We start from the raw sequence: 24,439 nt of genomic DNA, 5'->3' as shown, positions 1-24,439 counted from the left end.
GGCTTATGTCAATAAAAGTGATCTGTTGTGGCCGTACAAATGCCAGCCACTTCAATTGCTTAGCGTGCAATTGAGCAGTCCATTTATATGTTATCTACAACACATTCCTGGGTGTACTTACTTCAACTAAAGAGTCCCTGGAGTCTGCCCAGTTGGCTGGTTTCTAGCATCAGCAGTTCAATAGTAAACTGGTTTGCAATTTGATCTCTTCAGAGTTTTTGGCCTGTGGTAAGAGCAAATAAAAGAAATACATTCTTGCCTTTCTACCTTGAGTTAATCTTGGGGACTTTGCCAGGTTTTTCCAGTCTATTCGATGTTGACATTTTGTCTGCACGTGTTCTTTCCATAGTGTGGTATGGGTAGCATACTTAACTGATATTCTCTAGCATGATGCAAATCAGGAGGCACCACACTGCATTTCCTATCCCCCAAAAGACACGGTTTTTCATTTGAAATTATGTGTGTGTAGTTTACATATTACTGTTTTTTTAAGATTTATTGATTGATTGATTGATTGATTGATTGATTTATGATAGACAGAGAGAGAGAGAGAGAGAGAGGCAGAGACACAGGCAGAGGGAGAAGCAGGCTCCATGCCAGGAGCCCAACGCGGGACTCGATCCCGGGACTTCAGGATCGCGCCCTGGGCCAAAGGCAGGCGCTAAACCGCTGAGCCACCCAGGGATCCCCATATTACTGTTTTTTTTTTTTAAAGATTTTATTTATCTATTCATGAGAGACACAGAGAGAGAGGCAGAGACACTGGCAGAGGGAGAAGCAGGCTCCATGCAGCGAGCCCAATGTGGGAGTCGATCCCAGGACCCCAGAATCACACCCTGAGCCGAAGGTAGACGCCCAACCACTGAACCACCCAGGCATCCCTGTAGTTTACATATTAATTTTATAATGTATTCAAGCAGTAGACGACTATGTCAAATGTACCCTGACAAGCCTTTTTTTGAGGGGACGGTTGTTAGCTGTAGAATATAGTTTGTGTTTGCTGATAGTTTTATTAAACCACTTAAAAATCACGCATTCCTCTAGTAATTTGTATAATAGGCTCAGCATTCTATGGTTCATTCTCTTCACAAACACGAATAGCATTCTGCTCTTCTGTAGTAAGCATGACATAATCTGTAATGATTCACTGAATTTTTGAAGTACTTTAAATAACTTGCCCAAAGTTTTACAACTAACATGTGACAAATTCAGATCTCTATCTGACTTGTTTATCTGAGTCTAAAGCCTATATACTTAACTGTAAATTTAGGGGTACTTTCTTCTATTCTCTTATATGTGATTATATGTATATAAATAGATGGATTTATATATGTATACATATATATGTATATATATTTGATAATTGCCTGATTATCTTTCACGTAGACAAGTTTATTGAGGATTGATACTGTGTCTTTTGACATGAGTATCTGGTACCTGGCATAATGTACACACAGAGTTGATGTCAACTAAGCGTTGGTTGAATGAGTCTTAGTATGACTAAGAAATTAAGGGAGACTTGTGTTTAAAGAAGGAGAAAGTTTGTTTTTTTTTTTTTTTTTAATTTTTATTTATTTATGATAGTCACACAGAGAGAGAGAGAGAGAGAGGCAGAGACATAGGCAGAAGGAGAAGCAGGCTCCATGCACCGGGAGCCCGACGTGGGATTCGATCCCGGGTCTCCAGGATCGCGCCCTGGGCCAAAGGCAGGCGCCAAACCGCTGCGCCACCCAGGGATCCCAAAGAAGGAGAAAGTTTAAAAGAGGTCAATAAAATGAAGATTGAGAAAAAGTCATTGGATTTCATAACTAGGATTTACCAGTCTGATTAGTATTATCGTTATTATTGGGAGTTGAAGTTAGATGACAGAGATGAGGAATGGGTGGTAATTGCTTGGATCGGGTTTTGTCATAAAGGCTATGGCAGAGAGATGATAAGTAGATCATGAAGACTATAAGATGCTGATGAAAGGAAGGAGAATGCTAATTTTAGAGGATAATGAGTTAAAAGAACTTTTCCCCCCAAACTGGGAAAGCCTCTACGATAGTGATTAAGAGCAGGAGCTTTGAAATCAGACCCTAAATTCCACACGGTAGCTGTGTGGCTTTTGGTGAACTACCTTAACTCCTTAAGCATCATTTGCAAAATAAGGAAGGTAATAGACTGACTTATTATAAATTGCTGTGAAGATTAAATGATACAACATATGTAAAGTCCCTAATTTGATGTACATAGTAAACTTTCAGTAAATATTCACAATTATCACAGGTTTTGCAGGCAGAAATATTGTCAAAGCTATCTATCTTTTCCTTTATGTTTGATGCTTTCTGTGTCTTGTTTAAGATGATTTCCGGCCCAAGATCATATTCACTGGTATTATCTTCTTTTTTTGTTTATTTATTATTTTTTTAAAGATTTTATTTACTTATTCATGAGAGACACAGAGAAAGAGAGAGGCAGAGACACAGGGAGAGGGAGAAGCAGGCTCCATGCAGATAGCCTGATGTGGGACTCGATCCCGGGACTCCAGGATCATGCCCTGGGCTGAAGGCAGATGCTAAACCGCTGAGCTACCCAGACATCCCTTTTTTTGTTTATTTTAAAAAAATATTTAATCTCTTCTCCCCGTGTGGAGCTTGAACTCATGACCTGGAGATCAAGAGCCACATGCTCTTCTGACTGAACCAGCCAGGCGCCCTGGTTAAAAGCCTTATTGTTGAGGCACCTGGGTGGCTCCTTCAATTAACTTGTCTGCCTGCGGGTCAGGTCTTAGTCCCAGGGTCCTGGGATCAAGCCCAGCATCCAGCTACTTGCTCCACAGGAAATCTGCTTCTCCCTCTGCCCTTACCCCCACTTGTGCTCTCTGACCTTCTCTATCTCTCTGTCAAATAAATAAAATCTCTATTTTTTTTAAAGATTTTGTTTATTAATTTATGAGAGACACAGAGAGAGAGGCAGAGACACAGGCAGAGGGAGAAGCAGGCTCCATGCCAGGAGCCTGAGGTGGGACTCCATCCCAGGTCTTCAGGATCAGGCCCTGGACTGAAGGTGGCGCTAAACCGCTGAGCTACTCAGGCTGCCCAAAATCTTTAAAAAAAATAAAATAGGGACGCCTGGGTAGCTCAGTGGTTGAGCATCTGCCTCCAGCTCAAGGCAGGATCCTGGGTTCAGGGATCGAGTCCTACATCAGGCTCCCTGCCAAGAGCCTGCTTCTCCTTCTGCCTATGTCTCTGCCTCTCTCTGTGTCTCTCATGAATAAATAAAATCTTTTTTTTTTTAAATAAAATCTTTTAAAAAATAAAATAAAAGCCTTATTGTTTTACCCTTTTTCAAATCCAAATTATCTGTAATTATGTTATATTTATTTTTTTCAATATTTTTTTAAGTAATCTCTACACCCAGCATGGGACTCAAACAAGACCAAGATATTGCATGCTCCCCCGACTGAGCAAGCCAGGCACCCCTATAATTATATCTAAAAGGTTTGATTTCTCAATTAAAAGACAAAGATTGGCAAATTAGATTGAGAAGACAAAACCCTAATATATGTTTTAAATATAAGGACAGAAAAAAAAATAAAAAAAATAAAAAAAATAAATAAATATAAGGACAGAAAATTTGAATGGAAAAGGATATGTTTCATATAGATTATTTCTTACATGGTTTCTATCATTGGTGTCATGCTTTTGGAAAGGTCATTTTTCACTCTAACATGGATAAGATGACCCATATCTTTTATTTATAGTTTTATTTTATTTTTTAAAAATTTTATTTATTTATTCATGAGAGGCACAGATTGAGAGAGAGAGGCAGAGACACAGGCAGAGAGAGAAGCAGGCTCCATGCAGGGAGCCCGACGTGGGACTCGATCCTGGGTCTCCAGGATCACACCCTGGGCTGAAGGCGGCACTAAACCGCTGGGCCACTGAGGCTGCTCTATAGTTTTATTTTTTAATAGCTTCATTGAAATATAACTCACAGACTATAATTCAGCCTTTTAAAGGGTATAATTCATTGGTTTTTAGTATATTCACAGATAATTGCAATCACCACCACAGTTTTTTATTTTTTTTTATTATTTTTATTTTTTTTATTTATGATAGGCACAGAGAGAGAGAGAGAGAGGCAGAGACACAGGCAGAGGGAGAAGCAGGCTCCATGCACCGGGAGCCCGACGTGGGATTCAATCCCCGGTCTCCAGGATCACACCCTGGACCAAAGACAGGCGCTAAACCTCTGCGCCACCCAGGGATCCCACCACCACAGTTTTAGAGCATTTTCATCAACTCAGAAAGAAACTCCAGGGGCAGCCCCGGTGGCGCAGCGGTTTGGCGCTGCCTGCAGCCTGGGGTGTGATCCTGGAGACCTGGGATCGAGTCCCACGTCGGGCTCCCTGCATGGAGCCTGCTTCTCCCTCTCCCTCTACCTGTGTCTCTGCCTCTGTGTCTATGAATAAATAAATAAAATCTTTAAAAAAAAAAAGAAAGAAAGGAAGAAAGGAAGAAAGGAAGAAAGAAGAAAGAAAGAAAGAAAGAAAGAAAGAAAGAAAGAAAGAAAGAAAGAAAGAAAGAAAAAGAAACTCCATGCCCCTTAGAAACCCCATCAACCCTGGCCCTCCATTCCCCTAGCCCAAGCAATTGCGAATCTACTTTCTCACTGTAGATTTGCCAATTTTGGATATTTCATATAAAAGTAATATATAATATGTGAACTTTTTATGACTACTTAGCATAATGTTTATAAAGTTCATCATGTTGTAGCCTGTATTAGTACTTCATTCGTTTTTATGACCAAATAATACTCTACTACTGTATGGATCACTGCGTTTTATTTTTCTATTCACTAGCTGATAGACATTTGGGTCATTTCCACTTTTGGCCTATTATGAATAATACTGTTATAAGCATTTATGTACATGTTTTTGGATATGTGTTGGACATGTTTCCATTTCTCTTGGGTATATGCCTAGGAGTGGAATTGCTGGGTTATATAGAACTCTGTATTTTTTTTTTAAGATTTTATTTATTTATTCATAGAGATGCAGAGAGAGAGAGAGAGAGGCAGAGACACAGGCAGAGGGAGAAGCAGGCCCCATGCAGAGAGCCCGATGTGGACTCGATCCCGGGTCTCCAGGATCATGCCCTGGGCTGCAGGCGGCGCTAAACCGCTGTGCCCCCGGGGCTGCCCTAGAACTCTGTATTTAATTGAGAAACTGTCAGACCATTTTACAAAGTAGCTATGCCAGTTTATATTCCCACCAGAGGTGTATAGGAATTCAGTTTCTCTATATCCTTGCCAGCAGGTATTATCTGACTTTTTTATTCTAACCATTCCGTTGGACGTGCAGTGGAATCTCATTGTGGTTTTGATTTGTATTTCTCTAATGACTAATGATGTTGAACATCTTTTCATCTGTAGGGAGTGCTGCTTTAAATTCTATGCCCTAGGCATCTCACTTGGCTCAGCCCTGGTTCTGGCTGGCCCTGTCTGAAATCAGAACTGTCCTCATAATACTATAAGATTTTGTCTTTTCACTTTCATTTGCTCAAGTGTGCAGTGAAGCTTTCTAGAGACAGCATAATTTTAAAATATATCAAATGCAGATACAAACACTGTCTTTTAATCTTTTAAGCCAAACATTAAAGAGATTTCCAAAAATACAAAGCAGTACTACTCTTCTAAGTTTTTGTTTTGTAAATGCAGTTTCCTTAAATGAAAAATATTTATGTTAATGTGTAGTAAGTTTATTATTATTATTAAATATTTCATTTATTTATTCATGAGAGACACAAAGAGAGAGGGCAGGAGGCAGAGACCCAGGCAGAGGGAGAAGCAGGCTTCATGCAAGGAGCCCAATTTGGAACTCGATCCCAGATTCTGGGATCACACCCTGAGCCACAGGAGACGTCCAGCCGCTGAGTAGTTGGGACCCAGGCATCCCATAGTATTATTTTTGATTAATTGAATACTTTAAAATTTCTGTTTTAATTTCTAATACAGTATATACTGTACTATGGGCTATTTATGTGGACTATAGCCCGTATAAACAAAAGCTCTTTGGGATCCTTAATAATTTTTAAGATTATAAAAGAGACCCTGAGATCAAAAAGCTTGAAAACTGCTGATCTAGTCTAATATTATTGAACACTTTGGAAATTGCTGCTGTGGACAAGAAAAGGGATTAATAAAAAGGTTGCTGAGGTAGATGTGCAATCTCATATGAGACTAGTAAAACAAGTTTGTAGTGGTTAGTGAGAACAATCAAGAATTTAATTATTTTATCCTGAGAAGTTTAGCTGCCTAGCTGATGAAAGTAGAAAAAGAGGAGAGGAAGATTACTCAAAATTATAGATAGGCAAGGTAGGAATAAGAAAGATGAGGTAGGGTAAGTGAATCTAGGGTGTCAGTGAAGATGCTGGAAATGGCGGAGCATTTGTTCTATGGGGATTTAAGGGGGTAAGAGAATACAGAAGAGATCTGATAGGTCTAATAAGTAATAGGAGAAAATATTTTAATTTTGCTATGTAAATAAAGGCCAAAGCAGCAGGAAGAAGGTACTATGAGAATTTAGGATATAGGTAGAATGGTCAGATTTAAGAATCAACCTCAGTTGTCAAAAGTTTAGTTCCTTTATCACCTTTGACTCTTAAGAAAAGATTAAGTAGGAGCCTTCAGACTTAGGCTTACCAGTTTCAAACTTGCCACTTGTTGTAATGTTCACATCATTTACTGTTTATAAGCCCCAATGTTCTCATCTGTAAAATGAGGCTAAAAATCACACTGACTGTAAGAGTCCTGAGGAACAGATGAAATATGAATGAAATGGCATGTTAAATTTCTCATAAACTATAAAACATTCTGCAAATATGTGGTATAATAACTATATACTTGTCATTTTCCTAAGCCTTTCCTTTTTCCATTTCAGGCAGAACTCAAAAGCTTGATGGACAACGCTTCTTCTTCCTTTGAATTTGCTAAAGAACTCATCAGGCACAATCTGGTGAATAGCAGTTTCCTGTTTTGACTGAACTGAGCTTATCCTACTTCAGTAATATCACAGCAGTTAGATGGATGAATGAAGGGAGATATTGTAGCAGATACTTCTCTACTCCAAGTGGACTCCTCCTTTCTATGGGGGAGAGAAAATTAAGTTTCAGATATCAGATCCTTTCCTCAAGGAAACCCTTACTGGGAGGGCAGTAATACATATATAACATTGAGAAAGAAGTGCAAGGTAGTGTAGGTCCAAGTGTTCATTTTGTTGGCAAAGACCAGGGAACATGTAACCCCTGTGGGTTAAAATAAACAGGAAGGATTTTCTGGTGGAAGTCCAATTTGAGTTCATCTTTGAAGGATGGCTGAGATTTAGAGGGTTCGTTGAAGTCAAGGATATGGAGTTTGAACGAAAATGACATATGTGAAAGGGTGTGAGCATGCTAAGCTTAGTAGAACAGAAGGTGTGTGCTGGGGCATAGTGAAAAAAGAAGGTCTTAGTGAAAAAGTGAAGAAGCAGTCAGTTTTAAGGCTGGATTATGATGGCCATAGGTAAAATCATGTTCACATTAAGTTTAATTGATCATGCAATATTGTGGTTACAGAGCAACTGCTTTCAACTCAGACACCTGTAGACATTGGGAAAATCACATAATATTGCTGAGTTTCAGATCCCTCATCTGAAAATGGTATTAATAATAGCTACACCTTTTCCTTCTGATTTCTCTATTCCTCTCTACTACTAGTTTTCCTGGTACCATGATGAAACCATAACTGCTTTAGACTCCCTCCTCTCCTTTTTATCTGATACCTGATTGTTCACTTAATCCTCTTGATTCTTTTTTGGCAAAGTCTTATATTTATTCCATTCCTTCTCTAATTCAGGCCTCCATCACAGATATAATTTTCTCTGGATTGCTTGTTTTATGAGCTTCTGCCTCTTTTCACTTCTTGTCTAGTTTATCAACTTAAATTTTTGTGGAGAATGATGTGTTAGAGAGAGTAGTCTGGAAATCAAGCTTGAAGAGAGATCAAGACTAGAGAGTAGGTTCAGGAGTTTCATAAGAGAAGTGATAGCTTCAGTCTTGACAACTATACACGGAAATAAGGATTAAAAACAGAGAAAAAGATGGTCCCAAAAGAGCATCTGTATTTAAGGAGCTGAAGGAAGGAGAATAAGCAGATAAGACAAGAAAGGGGAGATGAACAAGCACCCAAATAATGCAATGCCATTTACAACTGCACATTTTAATCACCTGGGAGGTTTTTAAAAATAATGATGCATGGGCTCCACCCCCCAGAGATTTTTTAATGATTGGGCTAGGGCTTAGCTATCAATATTTTTCTTTAGTTTTCCCAGGTGGATATAATATACAGCCAGAGTAAAGAACCACCATATGTATATATGATTAGAAGGGGTATATCAGCTAGCAAATAGAGATTAGCCTTGGAAAGTGGGATTAAAGAGGCAAGTGAGAGTATGCAAATTGTCCTTTTTCCTTTTGTAAAACTTACATATATAAGTTTTTTTCCCCAATGATTACATACCACTTTTACAGTTTAAAACAAAGCCTAGATATACTGAGCAATATAAATGATTTTTCTGAGCATTGGCTTTTGTAGTCAGACTTAAAGTCAAAATCAAGCTATACCATGTACTAGCTTTGGACCTTTGGGTGAATCCCTTAGCATTGTTGAGACTCAGTGTCCTCGGGGAAATTACAGTACCTACCTTATTTTCTTGTGAGGATTCAATGAGGTAATGTATATAAGATGCTTTGCACAGTATCTAGCACATATAGTAAGCATTTAGTAAATCATGCTTTTGTGGTCATTCTATGGCCATCAGTGTCTAAACTACAGACACATCATTGAGCAAGAGGACAGAAGAGTCCATTGAATTGGTCATAGGGATTAATTCATGACTTGTGAGGGTAAGTTCACTAGTGTGCTAAGAACAGACTTAAGGAGTGAAGAACAATAAGGTTAAAGCAGTAAGCCACGCACTTTTGAAGTGTGGCATTGAAAGGAAGGAAAAACAGGGCACTCTCCAGGCAGAATGATGGTGCCGAGAGAAAGAGCAAAAACCCTTGTGAATGTTTAAAGTTGAGAAGTAACACCAGGACTAATGAAGGTAGAATAATTAATAGAGAAACAAGATCCAGGTCGAGTTAAAAGTTTTGAGATAAAAAGAAAAAAGTTTTGAGATCTACAGATTGGGAGAACAAACATTGTCAAAATGTCCATACTACCCAAAGCAGTCTACATATTTAATGCAATCCCTATCAAAGTACCAACAGCATTTTTCACAAAAGTAGAACAAACATTCCTAAATTTGTATGGAACTACATGAGACCCCAAGTAGCCAAATCAATCTTGAAAAAGAGGAACAAAATTGGAGATATTCCAAACGCAGATTTCAAGATTTACTACAAAGCTGTAATAATCAAAATACTGTGAAACTGGCACAAAAACAGACACGCAAATCAACAGAACAGAATAGATAGACCAGAAATAGACCCACAATTATATGGTCAGTTAATCTTCGACAAAGGAGGCAAGAATATCCAATGGGAAAAAGTCTTTTCAACAAATGGTGTTGGGCAAACTGGATAGCTACATGTAAAAGAGTGAAACTGGACCATTCTCTTATACTACACACAAAAATAAATTCCAAATGGGCTAAGAATCTAAATGTGAGACCTAAAACCATAAACATCCCAGAAGAAAGCACAGGTAGTAATCTGACGTCAGCCATACATTTTTCTAGATATGTCTCCTGAGGCAAGGGCAACAAAAGCAATTAAACTATTGGGACTACATCAAAATGAAAAGCTTCTGCACAGCCAAGGAAACAACAAAACAAAAAGATGATAGCCTATTGAATGGAAAAGATATTTGCAAATGGCATATCCAATAAGGAGTTAGTATCCAAAATGTATAAAGAACTTAAACAACTCGGGGCACATGGGTGGATCAGTTGATTAAGTGTCTGGCTCTGGATCTCAGTTTGGGTCTTGATCTCAGAGTCATGAGTTCAAGCCCCACCTTGGGCTCCACACAGCATGGAGCCTACTTTAAAAAAAATAAAAAATAAAAAAAATAAATAAATAAATAAATAAATAAGAGAACTTCTACAATTCAGCACCAAAAAAACCCCAAAAATCTTTTTAAAAAAAATTTTTTATTGGAGTGCAATTTGCCAACATATATAGCATAACACCCAGTGCTCATCCCGCCAACTGCCTCCCTCATTGCCCATCACCCAGTCACCCCAACCCCCCACCCACTTCCCCTTCATTTCCCAGAGTTAGGTGTCTTTCATGTTTTGTCACCCTCACTGATATTTTCACTCATTTTCTCTCCTCTCCATTTATTCCCTTTCACTATTTTTTATATTCCCCAAATGAATGAGACCATATAATGTTTGTCCTTTTCCGATTGACTTATTTCACTCAGCATAATACCCTCCAGGTCTCCACCTTGTCGAAGCAAATAGTGGGTATTTGTCGTTTCTAATGGCTGAGTAAAAACCCAAATAATCTAATTTAAAATTGGGCAGAAGACATAAACAGACATTTCTCTAAAGAAGACACATACAGATGGCTAACAGACACATGAAAAGGTGCTCAACATCACTTCCCAGCATCATCAGAGAAATGCAAATCGAAACCACAATGAGATGTCACCTCATTGCCTATCAGAATGGCTAAAATCAAAAGCACAACGAACAACAAATGTTGGCAAGGGTACGGAGAAAAAAATACTCTCATGCACTGTTGGTGGGAATGCAAACTTATGTAGCTATTCTGGAAGACAGGAGGATCCTCAGAAAATTAAAAATACAATTACCATGTGATGCAGTAATTCCACTACTGGGTATTTGCCCAAAGAACATGAAAACACTAATGCAAAAAGATACACGCATCCCTATGTTTATCACAGCATTATTTACAGAGGCAAGATATGGAAGCAACCCAATGTCCATCAATAGATGAATGGATAAAGAAGAGGTTTTATATATGTATATGTATATGTATATATATATATATATATATATATATGTATATATATACACGCACACACACACACACACACACACACAAATAACCTATGATTTCACTCATGTGGAATTTAAGAAACAAAGAAAGAAAAAAGAGACAACCCAAAAAACAGACTCTTAACTATAGAGAACAAACCAATGGTTACCAGAGGGGATTTGGTGGGGGGATGGGGGAAATAGGTGATAGGGATTAAGAATGCACTTATGATGAGCACTGAGGAATGTATAGAATTGTTGAATCACTGTATTGTACACCTGAAATTAATATAACACTGTATATTAATTATACTGGAATTATTTTTTAAATCACAATATCAAGAAAACAGGTAAAAGAATCTTGGCAAAAGAAGGGAAAATCTCAGACAAGGAAGAATCATGAAAGATGATGACCAAGTAGATATTTTTGAGTTACAAAAGAGAGATTAGGTAGTTCATGCCTGATGGCCTTGATTTCTATATATTTATTTGTGAAACAACTTGCTCTTTGCCAGACACTGTGCTAGGCTCTTGGTACATAGCAGCACACAAAACTGCCTTTCTGAATGGTATTTTTGTTTTAGCTCATCTCTATAGCATTTACTGTCGTGTGACAATATACTTACGTGTTTGCAGTGTGAGGCTCTCTCCCCACTTGAGTATAGCCTATGTAGTGACAAGGGAGTGATCCATTCCTGCTGTAATCCCAGTGCCTGCTACAATCCCAGGCATATAGTAGGTGCTAATGAGTATTTACTGAGTTAAATGTTACCTACTATGTACCACACATTTAGCCCACTTTAACTCATTCAATCATAATAATCCTGAAAGGTAGACATTATCAGCACTATTTAGAAATGAGGAAACAGGCTCGGAAAAGTTATATAAATTCCTTCATGGAGTTTGTTCATTTATTTGTTCTTAGTGAAAGAGAGAGTGAGCAGGGAGGACCAGAGGGAGAGAGGGAATCCCAGGCAGACTCCATGACTAGCAGAGCCTGATGTGGGGCTCCATCCTACAACCCTGAGATCATGACTTGAGCCAAAATCAAGAGTTGGATACTTGGGCACCTGGGTGGCTCAGTCAGTTAAGCCTCTGCCTTTGGCACAAGTTATGATCTCAGGGTCCTGGGATGGAGCCTCATGTTGGGTTCCCTCAGCGGGGAGTCTGCTTCTCCCTCTGCCCCTCCCCCGGGGTTGGGGTCTCTGTCTCTGTCTGTCTCTCTCAAATAAATAAAATCTTAAAAACAAAAAAAGAGTTGGATGCTTAACCAACTGAGCCACCCAGGCGCCCCCCCTTTGTGAGTTTTTGTTTTGTTTTGTTTTAAAATTTTATTTATTTATTCATTAGAGACACAGAGAAAGAGAGATAGAGAGAGGCAGAGACTTAGGCAGAGGGAGAAGCAAGCTCCATGCAGAGAGCCCAATGTGGGACTCGATCCCTGGTCTCCAGGATCACGCCCTGGGCTGAAGGCTGCACTAAACCCCTGAGCCACCCGGGCTGCCCTTTGTGGAGTTTTTGATACAGATTATCTGTCTAGAAAAAAGTTTTATTATTAATTTTTGGGTACTACAAGAGTTTTCTGCAGTTCTTGTGAAAAGGAAATGTATAATAGGCTTATGCCTTTATTCTGTTTCTTATAATTTTAATAAATAGCTTGTTTTCAATGGGGTCAAGGTCATGTGTATACTGAGAACTTCAGAAATATATTCAACCTTTCAAAGAATAACTGAGTGCCCAGTTATAAGTTGTATCTCCTTAATTAAACATTTCCACCAATAAATGTATTCATACTTATTGCCATAATAACAGACTCACTCTATCTATCTCTAGGTGGTTTTTCGAGGAGGTGAAGGGGCTTTGCAGGTTTTGCCTCCTCTGGTTGATGTCATTCCTGAAGCTCGGTTAAACTTAGTGATTTACTACCTTCGTCAAGGTAAGAATAATTTGTTTTGGTCTTGCTTATAATGAGATATTTTAGAACATCTAATCTCTAGCTGAAATTCATAGGAGGGAACAAATTTATTGGTGCTTATTTGTTGTATCTTTTCTCTTTATCCTCTCTTTCCTCTTCTCTTGCTTCCAACCTTTTCCCTCATTCTGTTTTTCTTTTTTCCTCTTCTTTTTCTGTCTTTTTGTTCTCTAACCATTTTATTTCAGTTTTTTTTTTTTCTATTTCAATTTTTGTACTGTTTCCCCCTCCCCTTTCTTGTGGTTCTTTTTCTGGTGTTTCCCTACCTATAGTGCACATCTACATTTTCTTGAGTCTTTTTTATCAACTATTTTTTATTTGCCTTGGTTGTCTGCCTTTCTGTTTCTTTGTACTTCCAGTTTCTTATGAGAAATATTATGATTCAAAGAGAATGTGGTATTCACTGCCCCTAAGTAAGGTTAAAAATGTTAGACATATGCCTAAGCAGTCTTCGATCTAACAGTTTTGAGTATAGGAGAGTAGCTACCATGCATTGGTGGTAGCACTGTCATGGGCCTTGTACTAACAGTGTGGGCCTTTTTAGGTAGAAAACATGGTAAAAAACAACCAGACAACATATTCCTCATCGAGGAAAATGTGAGTGTTTTTTTTTTTTTAAAGATTTTATTTATTTATTCATGAGAGACAGAGAGAGAGAGAGAGGCAGAGACACAGGGCAGAGGGAGAAGCAGGCTCCTCACAGGGAGCCCGATATGGGACTTGATCCCGGGGCCAGGATAATGCCCTAAGCTAAAGGCAGACGCTCAACCTCTGAGCCACCCAGGCATCCGGAAAATGTGAGTGTTTATTAAAATAAGAACATGAACTTGCAAACAGTTCTATTTGATATATAAGCACAAAGAAATAGGCATTTGGACAAGAATTAAATATCTTTTATATTTTATAAATTAATTTTTATTGCAAAATTTTTCAAATTCTAAGCAAAATAGTCAAAACACCCAAAATGAACACCTAAATAATAATTTCAGTTTCAAACAGTCTTCAAAATATTGCCATTCATTCATCCATTCTCCCTGTCCCTTTTTACTGCTAAAACGTCTTAAAGCAAATCCCAGACTTCCTGTCACATACTTTATATTGTCTTTTAAAAAAAATTGGTCGTTTTACTTATAGAATTACAATGCCATTGCTATATAATACTCAGTCCATATTCTTGAGAATTTTTGTAGGTGCCTCATAACTTACAGGTTTCCTAAGATATTTGGTTATCTTTAGGATAATTACTCCACATTGAACTTGATGGAGAGTTAGAAGACAGATAGAACAAATCATACTTCCCACGAACATTTGAATACTAAAGGATCTTACCTTTTCAGGACTGTTTCAGAGCAGTTTGTTGGAATACAGACTAGTCTAGCTACTTATTTCTTGTATTTCAGATGATGTACAAGAAGCTTATAACTTAATTAAGGATTTGGAACCTACTACTCCTCAGGTATTTGAAAATGTGTTTTTTACTAACCTACTTATGTTGAAAGAATTTCAGAAAGGTAGTGGGAAGTCATATTAGACAAGCTTCCAGCTTGTAGAATCTTGGGAAAGACCATATATATTGATCTAGGAATGTCCTGTGAGACTTTCGATGAGAATGAATATTCTGGATTTTTTTAATGTTTTTTTTTTAATTTTATTTATTTATTTATGAGAGACAGAGAGAGAAGGTAGAGACACAGGGAGAGGGAGAAGTATGTTCCATGCAGGGAGCCCAATATGGGACTCAATTCTGGAACTCTGGGATCACGCCCTGAGCCAAAGGCAGACACTCAACCACTGAGCCATCCAGGAGTCCCTTTTTTAATATTTTTAAGCTCCCTTGTATGTGGTCATTTCCTCCAAAGGGATGAGTTTTGAAAAAACTGAAATCTAGATACAAGATACATAAACAAGATATAGAAACTTATTTCACTAGTATAATTGTAACTTGTCTTTCTTCTCTACTAGATTGTTAGTTCTTTGCAGTCAGGGCGTCTGCCTGTTTGTATTTCCAACACCATGTACACTAAGCATGTAACAGACATTACACTTACTGAATGAAAGACTGAAATGTTTCTAGGCCCTATGAAATCTAAACAAGTATATTTCTCAGGTGTATTAAAAGCTTCAGCATCTTTTCTACTGCTCATTTTATGAGCCTTCTTAAATAGAAATAGTACTTACATAAAAAATTTTTTTTTCTTACATAAAAAATTAATAAAGCTGCTAAGGAAGGTGTCTATTTAATATTTACATTTAATATTTAATAGAACCAAGTCTGAAAGGGATAGAAGTGAGACCCCAGGGCTCCACAAGAGAGCATACCTTACGAATGGAGATCAGAGGATACTTTTTATTTTTTAGGAAAAAGAGTATTAGCAAACAAAAGTTATTATTTGATTGGAAAGGGAAAATAATATATATGATGTGGTCACAAAGAATGGTAGTAGCTAATAAACTGATAAAAACTATTATGTAAATATTTTATTGTTAATTTTTTCCACTGAGTTGAAATAAAACTTAACTTCTCGAAGTTTCCACTAAGTTTTTCTGCTTAAGACTGTGAATTTACAAATATGGTGAATTCTGTTATATGGTCACTTTCCTAAAAACCAAATGAAAGTCTCCTAATTCATTCAAGCCAGAGATGGAACAGAGAAAAGTGACTCTGGGTAACTTTTGATAATATATATAAAGCATCAAATTGAAATTAATTTGAGAGAGATCTTGTAGCTACACATTCTTTGGAAATTCATTAGTATTATTTCCATGTTGCCAGGAGTATATCCTCAAAGGAGTGGTCAATGCGGCCCTTGGCCAGGAAATGGGTTCGGTGAGTGTGAAATTACTGGTAATCTATAGTTTGCAGTTATAGTGTGTGGAAAAGATCAAAATGAATATTAAAGTTCCACCAGCAATAAGCTTACAAATAGGCTCATCTGAATTTCCTTTTCTTTCTCCATATCTCCCAATGCAGATTCCATTATAAAAAGAATTCTGGGGATCCCTGGGTGGCGCAGCGGTTTGGCGCCTGCCTTTGGCCCAGGGCACGATCCTGGAGACCCGGGATCGAATCCCACATCGGGCTCCCAGTGATGGAGCCTGCTTCTCCCTCTGCCTATGTCTCTGCCTCTCTCTCTCTCTGTGACTATCATAAATAAATAAAAATTTTAAAAATTTTTAAAAAATAAATAAAAATAAAAATAATTCTGTTATTTAAAGACAAAGAGAAAGCTTTAATGCTGCTTCATCTTTTAAATACCCAATTTTTAAGCAGTTTATTTATTTTTAAGATTTTATTTATTCATGAGAGACACACATACACAGAGAGAGAGAGAGAGAGAAGCAGAGACACAGGCAGAGGGAGAAGCAGGCTCCATGCAGGGAGCCTGATGTGGGACTCGATCTCAGGACTCCAGGATCACGCCCTGAGCTGAAAGCAGACACTCAACTGCTGAGCCACCCAGGGGTCCCTTAAACAAGGTTTATATCTAATAACAACTACAAAACATTGCACAGCTTCATTCTTATTTCCAGTGTGTTTGGTTAGCCTTGCACACCTCTTATCTATTATTTTGACATCTATAAAATGGGGATAATTGTTTTTTTGGCAAATACTTTTTTAAACATCAAAACACTGTTTAAAATTAAGTTCTTTTCTGAATATGGCACATTAAGTTCTTCTGGGAACGGAGGGGATATAAATAAATATTTTTATCTCTAGCTCACTCTACAACACCTCATATAGTGGGTAGGCAGTAAATAGTTATTGAGTAAGTGAATGAGTGTTTTGAATTAATACTCCTTTTTATAACCGTGGCTCCTACCATGAGGTCTGATGTGTGATAAAAGAGCAATAAGTATCTGTTGAATGTGTGAATGAATGACTAAATAAATGAATTCATTTAATGAAGTTGCTTTTAGGATAGAGTTTGGGGATTGGATTTTTCTTTCTTCTTTTTTATGTGACCCAGGGTAGGTTTTAATTTAGTTTCAGGTTATAATTTTCTAGTTGCTTACACTAATTAGAATTAGTTTGTTTGGGAGAGGATTTAAAATGAGAGTATATGTTAAGTCCTGGCAAATATTTTAAAATCCTAAAGTTTAATACAAATAAAATATTTTCAGTTTCTACCAGCTATCTCAGCTCTGCTTTGTTTTTCAGAGGGACCATATGAAAATTGCCCAGCAGTTCTTCCAGCTGGTGGGAGGGTCAGCGAGTGAGTGTGGTATGTCTGAAATCAGTACTCATTCACATAATTCATAATTGGAGTTGGTCATATATTGACTGGTGAAGTTTGAGTTTCTGTCCCAGGATACATCTGTCAGGCTTGAAAGCAAAGTATAGAAGTATCAAGTAGGAAGTCCTGTGGGAGAGACACAGAAGACAATGTTGGGTTAGCTCTTCTCAACATTTCAGCTAAGGTGGGATGAGAAATTATATAAATAGAAGAGAATGAATGTAATCTTTAGTTCATGAGAGTTTTTTGTTTTTGTTTTTGTTTTTTTAAAGATTTGTTTATTGGGATCCCTGGGTGGCGCAGCGGTTTGGCGCCTGCCTTTGGCCCAGGGCGTGATCCTGGAGACCCGGGATCGAATCCCACGTCGGGCTCCCGGTGCATGGAGCCTGCTTCTCCCTCTGCCTGTGTCTCTGCCTCTCTCTCTCTCTGTGACTATCATGAATAAATAAATAAAATCTTTAAAAAAAAAAGATTTGTTTATTTATGATAGACATAGAGAGAGAGAGGCAGAGACACAGGAGGGAGAAGCAGGCTCCATGCTGGGAGTCCGATGTGGGACTCCATCCTGGGACTCCAGGATCGCGCCCTGGGCCAAAGACAGGCGCCAAACCACTGAGCCACCCAGGGATCTCCTTCATGAGAGTTTTTAAAGTTTGATTCTGTTTTTGATTTGAAATGTTAACTTTTACTGATTTTTCAAGAGCTCTTTATATATTCAAGTTTTATCATGTCATAGATATTTTTTCTTTTTTTTAAAGAATATTTATTCAATTTATTTTTTTAGAGATTTTATTCATGATTTTTTAAATTTATTTTTAGATACACACACAGAGAGAGAGAGAGAGAGAGAGGCAGAGACACAGGCAGAAGGAGAAGCAGGCTCCATGCAGGGAACCTGACATGAGACTCGATCCCAGGTCTCCAGGATCACACCGCAGGCCAAAGGCGGCGCTAAACCACTGAGCCACCGGGGCTGCCCCATAGATATTTTTTCCAGTGGGTCATTTGCCTTTTAATTTTGCTTACCGTATTTTTTCACATAGAAAAATATTTAAATCTTATTTAAGCTTATCTTTTTATAATGATATTTTACATTGGTTTCTAGCTTCAAAAGTGCTTTTGTACCCCCACAGTTATATAATCTTTACTTATATTTCCCATCAGTAGTTTTGTTGCTTCATTTTCATTATTAAAATATTGACTTCATCAGTCAAGATTGTAAGATTTCAGAAAGGGTTATTAAAAGGGCTGGTGGTTAGCCAGTATGAACCAATATGGCTGTTTGTACTAGTTGTCTAAGGCCAGCATCTATTCTGATGAACAGTATTTGTGGTGAACAACAGTAGTTGTTAAATATTTTTAGCACCTGGATATTCATTTTCTTTCAAATATTTCACTAAAACCATTTATTGAATAATATTTCCTTTCTTCATTTGATTCGTTCATGCACAAAAATTTATTGAGGTGTTGGGGATATAGTAGTAAACAAAAGAAACAAGTCCTCCATCCTTGTAGAGCATACAGTCTAGTGGGACAGACAATAAACAAAATAAAGAGATTATATGGTATATATGCCGTAATAAGTGCTATGGGGAAAAAATTGAACAGAGCAAGAACAAACAGGAGTGCCAGTGGCAAGGGTGGGCATTATACTAATTCTCTATCTCAAACAGGAATCCGCTAACACAGAAAGTTGGTCAGGATCAGGATCAGATGGTTCCATGGCAAATTATTTTCTCCATTGAAGTGCTAGGCTGTCTTAGATGAGTGATGATGGAGACTAAGCTCTGTTAATTGAATGTGCATATGTCAGAGTGTGTGAAAGACTCAAAGCTCTGGAAAAAAATCTGAGGAATATTGTAGACTGCAAGGTGTGTGTTTTTCTGGAGTCTGTAAGTTAGCCCCGAGAGATTATTGGCTACTCTCAAGTACTGTGACCTCCATTATGCTGAGGTTTTGTCCACTGAATAGAAACTATAATTTCATAGTCTTGAAAAATGTCTTGGAATACATTCCTATCTCTAAATTATAAAGTAACTCAAATTTTAGCTAAGAGAACTTCCAGTTTCATGAATTTACCTGGTTTCTTTTCCTATTCCATTTCAGATACAATACCTGGGAGGCAGTGCATGGCTTCTTGTTTCTTTCTGCTTAAGCAATTCGATGATGTCTTGATTTACCTCAACTCATTTAAGGTCAGTATAGAAGTTTCTAGATGAGTTTGTCTACCAAATACTATTTATAATGTGTCAGAAGTAAGATAGTTTTAGAGATGGCCCTTTTACTACAATGGCATTGATGGTGTCTGCTAATTCCTTACGATTATCTTTGAGTTTACCCAGTATAACCGATATGTTATATATTCTATGTTAATACTCAATGTGACCTATTCTTGGGATGTTTTTCAGAGTTACTTTTACAATGATGACATCTTTAACTTTAATTATGCCCAAGCCAAAGCTGCAACAGGCAATACCAGCGAGGGTGAAGAGGTGGGTACATGCTTTTGATGCATTTGAATGATTCTATTTAAAAACATTGTTATCTAACTTTTTGAGACACCTCTATACTGTTTTCCAGAGTGAAACAAAACAGATGAACATAGGGGAAAGAAAAAAAAGAGAGAGGCAAACCATGAAACCTCTTAACTGTAGAGAACAAACTGAGGGTTGCTGGAGGGAAGACGTGGGGGATGGACTAAATGGGGAATGAGGATTATGGAGGGCACTTTTGCTGAGCACTGGCTGTTGTATGTTAAGTGTTGAATCACTAAATCACCTGAAAGTAATATTACACTGTATGTTAGCTAACTGGAATTTAAAAACTGAAAAAAATAATAAAAAGAAAAACATTGCTATCTTTTTCTTACTGAAATAAAATGTTCAAGGGCAAAGGATTATGAAAAGTTCTTATGTTGTTAGGTTACATTAAAAAGTACAAAAAAAAAAAAAAAAAGTACAGGGATCCCTGGGTGGCGCAGCGGTTTGGCGCCTGCCTTTGGCCCAGGGCGCGATCCTGGAGACCTGGGATCGAATCCCACGTCGGGCTCCCGGTGCATGGAGCCTGCTTCTCCCTCTGCCTGTGTCTCTGCCTCTCTCTCTCTCTCTCTCTGTGTGACTATCATAAATAAATAAAATTAAAAAAAAAAAAAAGTACAATGTGTGCAGCCCAGGTGGCTCAGCGATTTAGTGCCACCTTCAGCCCAGAGTGTGATCCTGGAGACCCAGGATCGAGTCCCACATTGGGCTCCCTGCATGGAGCCTGCTTCTCCCTCTGCCTGTGTCTCTGCCTCTGTCTCTCTCTCTCTCTCCCTCTGTCTCTCATGAGTAAATAAATAAAATCCTTAAAAAAATAAAAAATAAAAAGTATAACGTGAATAGACCAACAGATTTTATAATCATATTAACGTTTTCCTTTTTCTGATATATTTTATAAAAGCAACACAAAAGTATACAGCTTGATGATTTTTTAAAGTGAACGTACCCAAATAATCAGTCCTCAGATCATGAAACAGCATTACCCTAACCCTGTAATTGTAGGAACCCCTCATCTCCTTGAGTCCGTCCCTTTCTCCCACGGCTAACTGCTGTTTTGACTTCTAACTCCATAAACTGATTTACCTGAATCATTCAAAGCAATAAAGTTGAATTATTCGATTTTGTTATTATTTAGCAAAATTGTTCCACTTGTTATTATTCAAACTCTAATTCTACCTTACACGATTTTGTCTTCTTGGGGAGTTATTTTAAAATGTGTGTCATGATTTTCAAATATGTGTATTATCTTTCCCAGGCTATTTCTTTTTTTTTTTTTTTTAAAAGATTGTTACATCTTTTTTTTTTTTTTTTTAATTTTTATTTATTTATGATAGTCACAGAGAGAGAAAGAGAGAGAGGCAGAGACACAGGCAGAGGGAGAAGCAGGCTCCATGCACTGGAAGCCCGATGTGGGATTCGATCCCGGGTCTCCAGGATCGCGCCCTGGGCCAAAGACAGGCGCCAAACCGCTGCGCCACCCAAGGATCCCCCCAGGCTATTTCATTTTGATTTCTAACTTCATCATATTGTGGTCATCCAGTGTGCTCTGTATTACACTAGTCCTTCAAAATTTGTTGAGACTTGCTTTACTGCTCAGTAACATGGTCATGTGTCGTTGAACAAAATAGGTGTTATGTGATTGTTATTTTGTTCAAATCTTCTATATCCTTACCAACCTTTTTCAGTCATCTTGTGATATCAATAACTGAGAGAAGTGTGTCTACATCACCACAGTTTTGTCCTTTTCTTTTTTTTTAAGATTGTATTTATTTATTCATGAGAGACAGAGAGAGAGAGAGAGAGGCAGAGACACAGGCAGAGGGAGAAGCAGGCTCCATGCAGGGAGCCCGACATGGGACTCGATCCTGGGACTCCAGGATCACGCCCTGGGCTGAAGGCAGACGCTCAACCACTGAGCCACCCAGGTGTCCTCCAGTTTTGTCCTTTCCTTAGCAGCCTGTAGAGGATTTGACCGTCTGTAAGGCTACACTAAATATTAATCAAAGGCAACCCAATACGGTATTTTTACTGCAAAAATAAACTCCTGTTTATTCCTTTTCTTTCCTCTTCTTGCAGGTTTTCCTTTTAATCCAAAGTGAGAAGATGAAAAATGATTACATTTACCTCAGTTGGTTAGCTCGGTGCTGTGAGTCTTCTTTTAAATGTTACAGAGGAATCCTCTTTTTATTCTCTGTTGCATAATCTTCTGGATGGAAATTACAGCAAACGTTCCTAATTTTATTTCATAGGATGAGTAAACACTGAAATTAAGCATCATTAATACTATTCAGTAAGGATGGTCATATACCTGCATTACATACATTTATCTCGTGATTAGTTCTGCCATACAGTGTTGGCCTAGCATCAACAGCCTGAAAGATGCCAAGTTCTTCCATCAGCCCTGTTAAAGTTTTCAGAATCTCAGTTTACAGGTCCTTTTCTAAATGAGACTGTTATGCTAATTTTACCTTTTTATTATGATGCAGACCTGAAAAGTGGTAAAATGTCAAAAACATACTATTTTTGTATATTTTATAGCCCAAAACCTCTGTCTTGTCTGTCTACCCCCTCTTCATTATGTTTCCTTGCTCCTTTTTTTCACCTGGATTTAAAATGTTCACAGAGTTTTTGAAGTCATAGGAAGATTTCTGTAATCAGATGTTCTAAGTGAGGCTGAAGCTATAAGTAGGATTGAATGAATGATAGTGCCTTTTAAGCAGATGAGCAAAGTGGGAACTACTGAAAATCAACCCAATCTAAAAAATCAGTAATTATTTTATATATGGTAAAATTCTGACGGAAAATCAGCTTAATGTAACATTGCAAACTTTCTCCATAAGAGCTGTTTACCGTTTCTTTGTTTGCTTGGAACATACAACCAAATGCAAAGAATAGAAGTTGTAGAATTGTATTTCCTGTACGTTTAAGAGGCACAAATCTTTGCTTCTTTTTGTAGATATCATGAACAAGAAACCAAGACTAGCCTGGGAACTTTATCTCAAGATGGAAACCTCTGGAGAGTCGTTTAGCCTCTTACAGCTCATTGCTAATGACTGCTACAAGGTGAGTTTGAGTGAGATCTAAAGGGAAAACTAAAGATCAGTCTCAAGTGCTACACTGATTAAGTATTAGGGAGAGGTGCCTAGAGATTAAATGGCCATTGGTGAGAGGATTCACATCTGACTATCAGAAATGTCATCTCTGGGGCATGGCTGGCTCAGTTGGAAGAGCATGTGACTCAATCTTAGGATTTAGAGTTCAAGCCCCATGTTGGATATAGAGATTACTTAAAAATAAAACCTTTAGGGTCACCTGTGTGGCTTAGTTGATAGGTGGCTGACTCATGATCTCAACTCAGGTCATGATCTCAGGGTCGTGAGTTCAGGCCCCCTGTTGGGCTCCATGCTGGATGTGGAGCCTATTTTATTTTTATTATTATTTTTTTTTTAAGATTTTATTTATTTATTCATGAGAGACACACAGAGAGAGGAAGAGACACAGGCAGAGGGAGAAGCAGGCTCCACGCAGGGAGCCTGACATGGGACTCGATCCCCAGTCTCCAGGATCACGTCCTGGGCTGAAGGTGGCGCTAAACCGCTGAGCCACCCGGGCTGCCGTGGAGCCTACTTTAATAAATGAATAAATAAATGAATAAGATATTTAAAAAAGAAAAATATAGGGCAGCCTGGGTGGCTCAGTGGTTTAGCGCCTCCTTCAGCCCAGGGCGTGATCCCAGAGTCCCGGGATCCAGTCCCATGTCAGGCTCCCTGCATGGAGCCTGCCTCTCCCTCTGCCTGTGTCTCTGTCACTGTCTCTCTCTGTGTGTCTCTCATGAGTAAATAAATAAAATCTTAAAAATATATATATATCATCCCTTTTAGGAACAAACTGAACTCAAGAGTTAGCATTTTAGGGTTTTATATGTACGTCAAGAATGTATACATATAAATAAAATATAGCACAATATATATGAAACAATGATTTAAAGAGATTGTTTTAGATTTCTAAAGGTTGTGTTTGAGTCTTTAGATACCATCCAAGTAGAGGTATTCATCTGGTAGTTGGAAATTTGGCTCTGAAACTCAAGAAAGATGTCCTCTGACATCTAGAGACTAGATTTAGAGAAATCATCACCATTTCAATAGTAATTGAAGCCTCCAAAAATGAGATTACCCAAGTAAGGAAGTAAAGTGAGAAGAGTAGAGAGTTGCAAACCAATCCTGGGGAAATACTTAGGTACAAATAGTAGATGAAAGACAAAGGAACCAGAAACAGAATAAAAAAGCAACCAAATTTAGTAAAGGACTGGCTCTTTATGTATGTATGTGGGAGCAGGGGTGTGTGTATGTGCAGGGGTGTGTGTAGGGAGTTGAAAAAGCAGAGAGAAGGAGGGAGGACTTTTGGGCTCTATATATAGGCCCTATATATCATCCTATATATTAAAAGCTTTTTTACAAATTAGTCTCAAATAGGAAACTCCTTTTTTTGGAATATTTCTTCCTGTTAGGTAAATGTTAGGTATAGAGGGTCTAGTGTTAAATTAATTAATAATAGCTCATTTTAGAGTGAATCACTGCTAAAAGAAAGTGAATCGCCATCAGTGGAAAAGGTTTTAAAACATAGGAAACTTAAAAATGTTTGATATGACTTAGTAGATGGCAAA

The 24,439-nt window shown here is 38.0% G+C and overlaps 1 protein-coding gene across 3 annotated transcripts in view; it reads left to right on the top strand.

Moving 5' to 3' along the window:
• TTC26 (tetratricopeptide repeat domain 26) overlaps positions 1-24,439 on the top strand; it is a 53,231-nt gene that overhangs the window by 19,219 nt on the left and 9,573 nt on the right. For all 3 annotated transcript variants that reach the window (XM_038559423.1, XM_038559422.1, XM_038559424.1), the window contains 9 exons: positions 6,926-7,000; positions 12,866-12,968; positions 14,405-14,460; positions 15,778-15,831; positions 17,164-17,227; positions 19,346-19,434; positions 19,648-19,731; positions 21,853-21,922; positions 22,733-22,839. In XM_038559423.1, coding sequence (XP_038415351.1) covers positions 6,926-7,000; positions 12,866-12,968; positions 14,405-14,460; positions 15,778-15,831; positions 17,164-17,227; positions 19,346-19,434; positions 19,648-19,731; positions 21,853-21,922; positions 22,733-22,839 — 702 coding nt within the window. The remainder of the gene's footprint in view (positions 1-6,925; positions 7,001-12,865; positions 12,969-14,404; positions 14,461-15,777; positions 15,832-17,163; positions 17,228-19,345; positions 19,435-19,647; positions 19,732-21,852; positions 21,923-22,732; positions 22,840-24,439) is intronic.

Source organism: Canis lupus, chromosome 16, assembly GCF_011100685.1.
Source record: "Canis lupus familiaris isolate Mischka breed German Shepherd chromosome 16, alternate assembly UU_Cfam_GSD_1.0, whole genome shotgun sequence".
Classification (NCBI taxonomy): Eukaryota; Metazoa; Chordata; class Mammalia; order Carnivora; family Canidae; genus Canis; species Canis lupus.
Note: the sequence above shows the minus strand (reverse complement) of the source record. Positions and strands in the feature narration are given on the sequence as shown.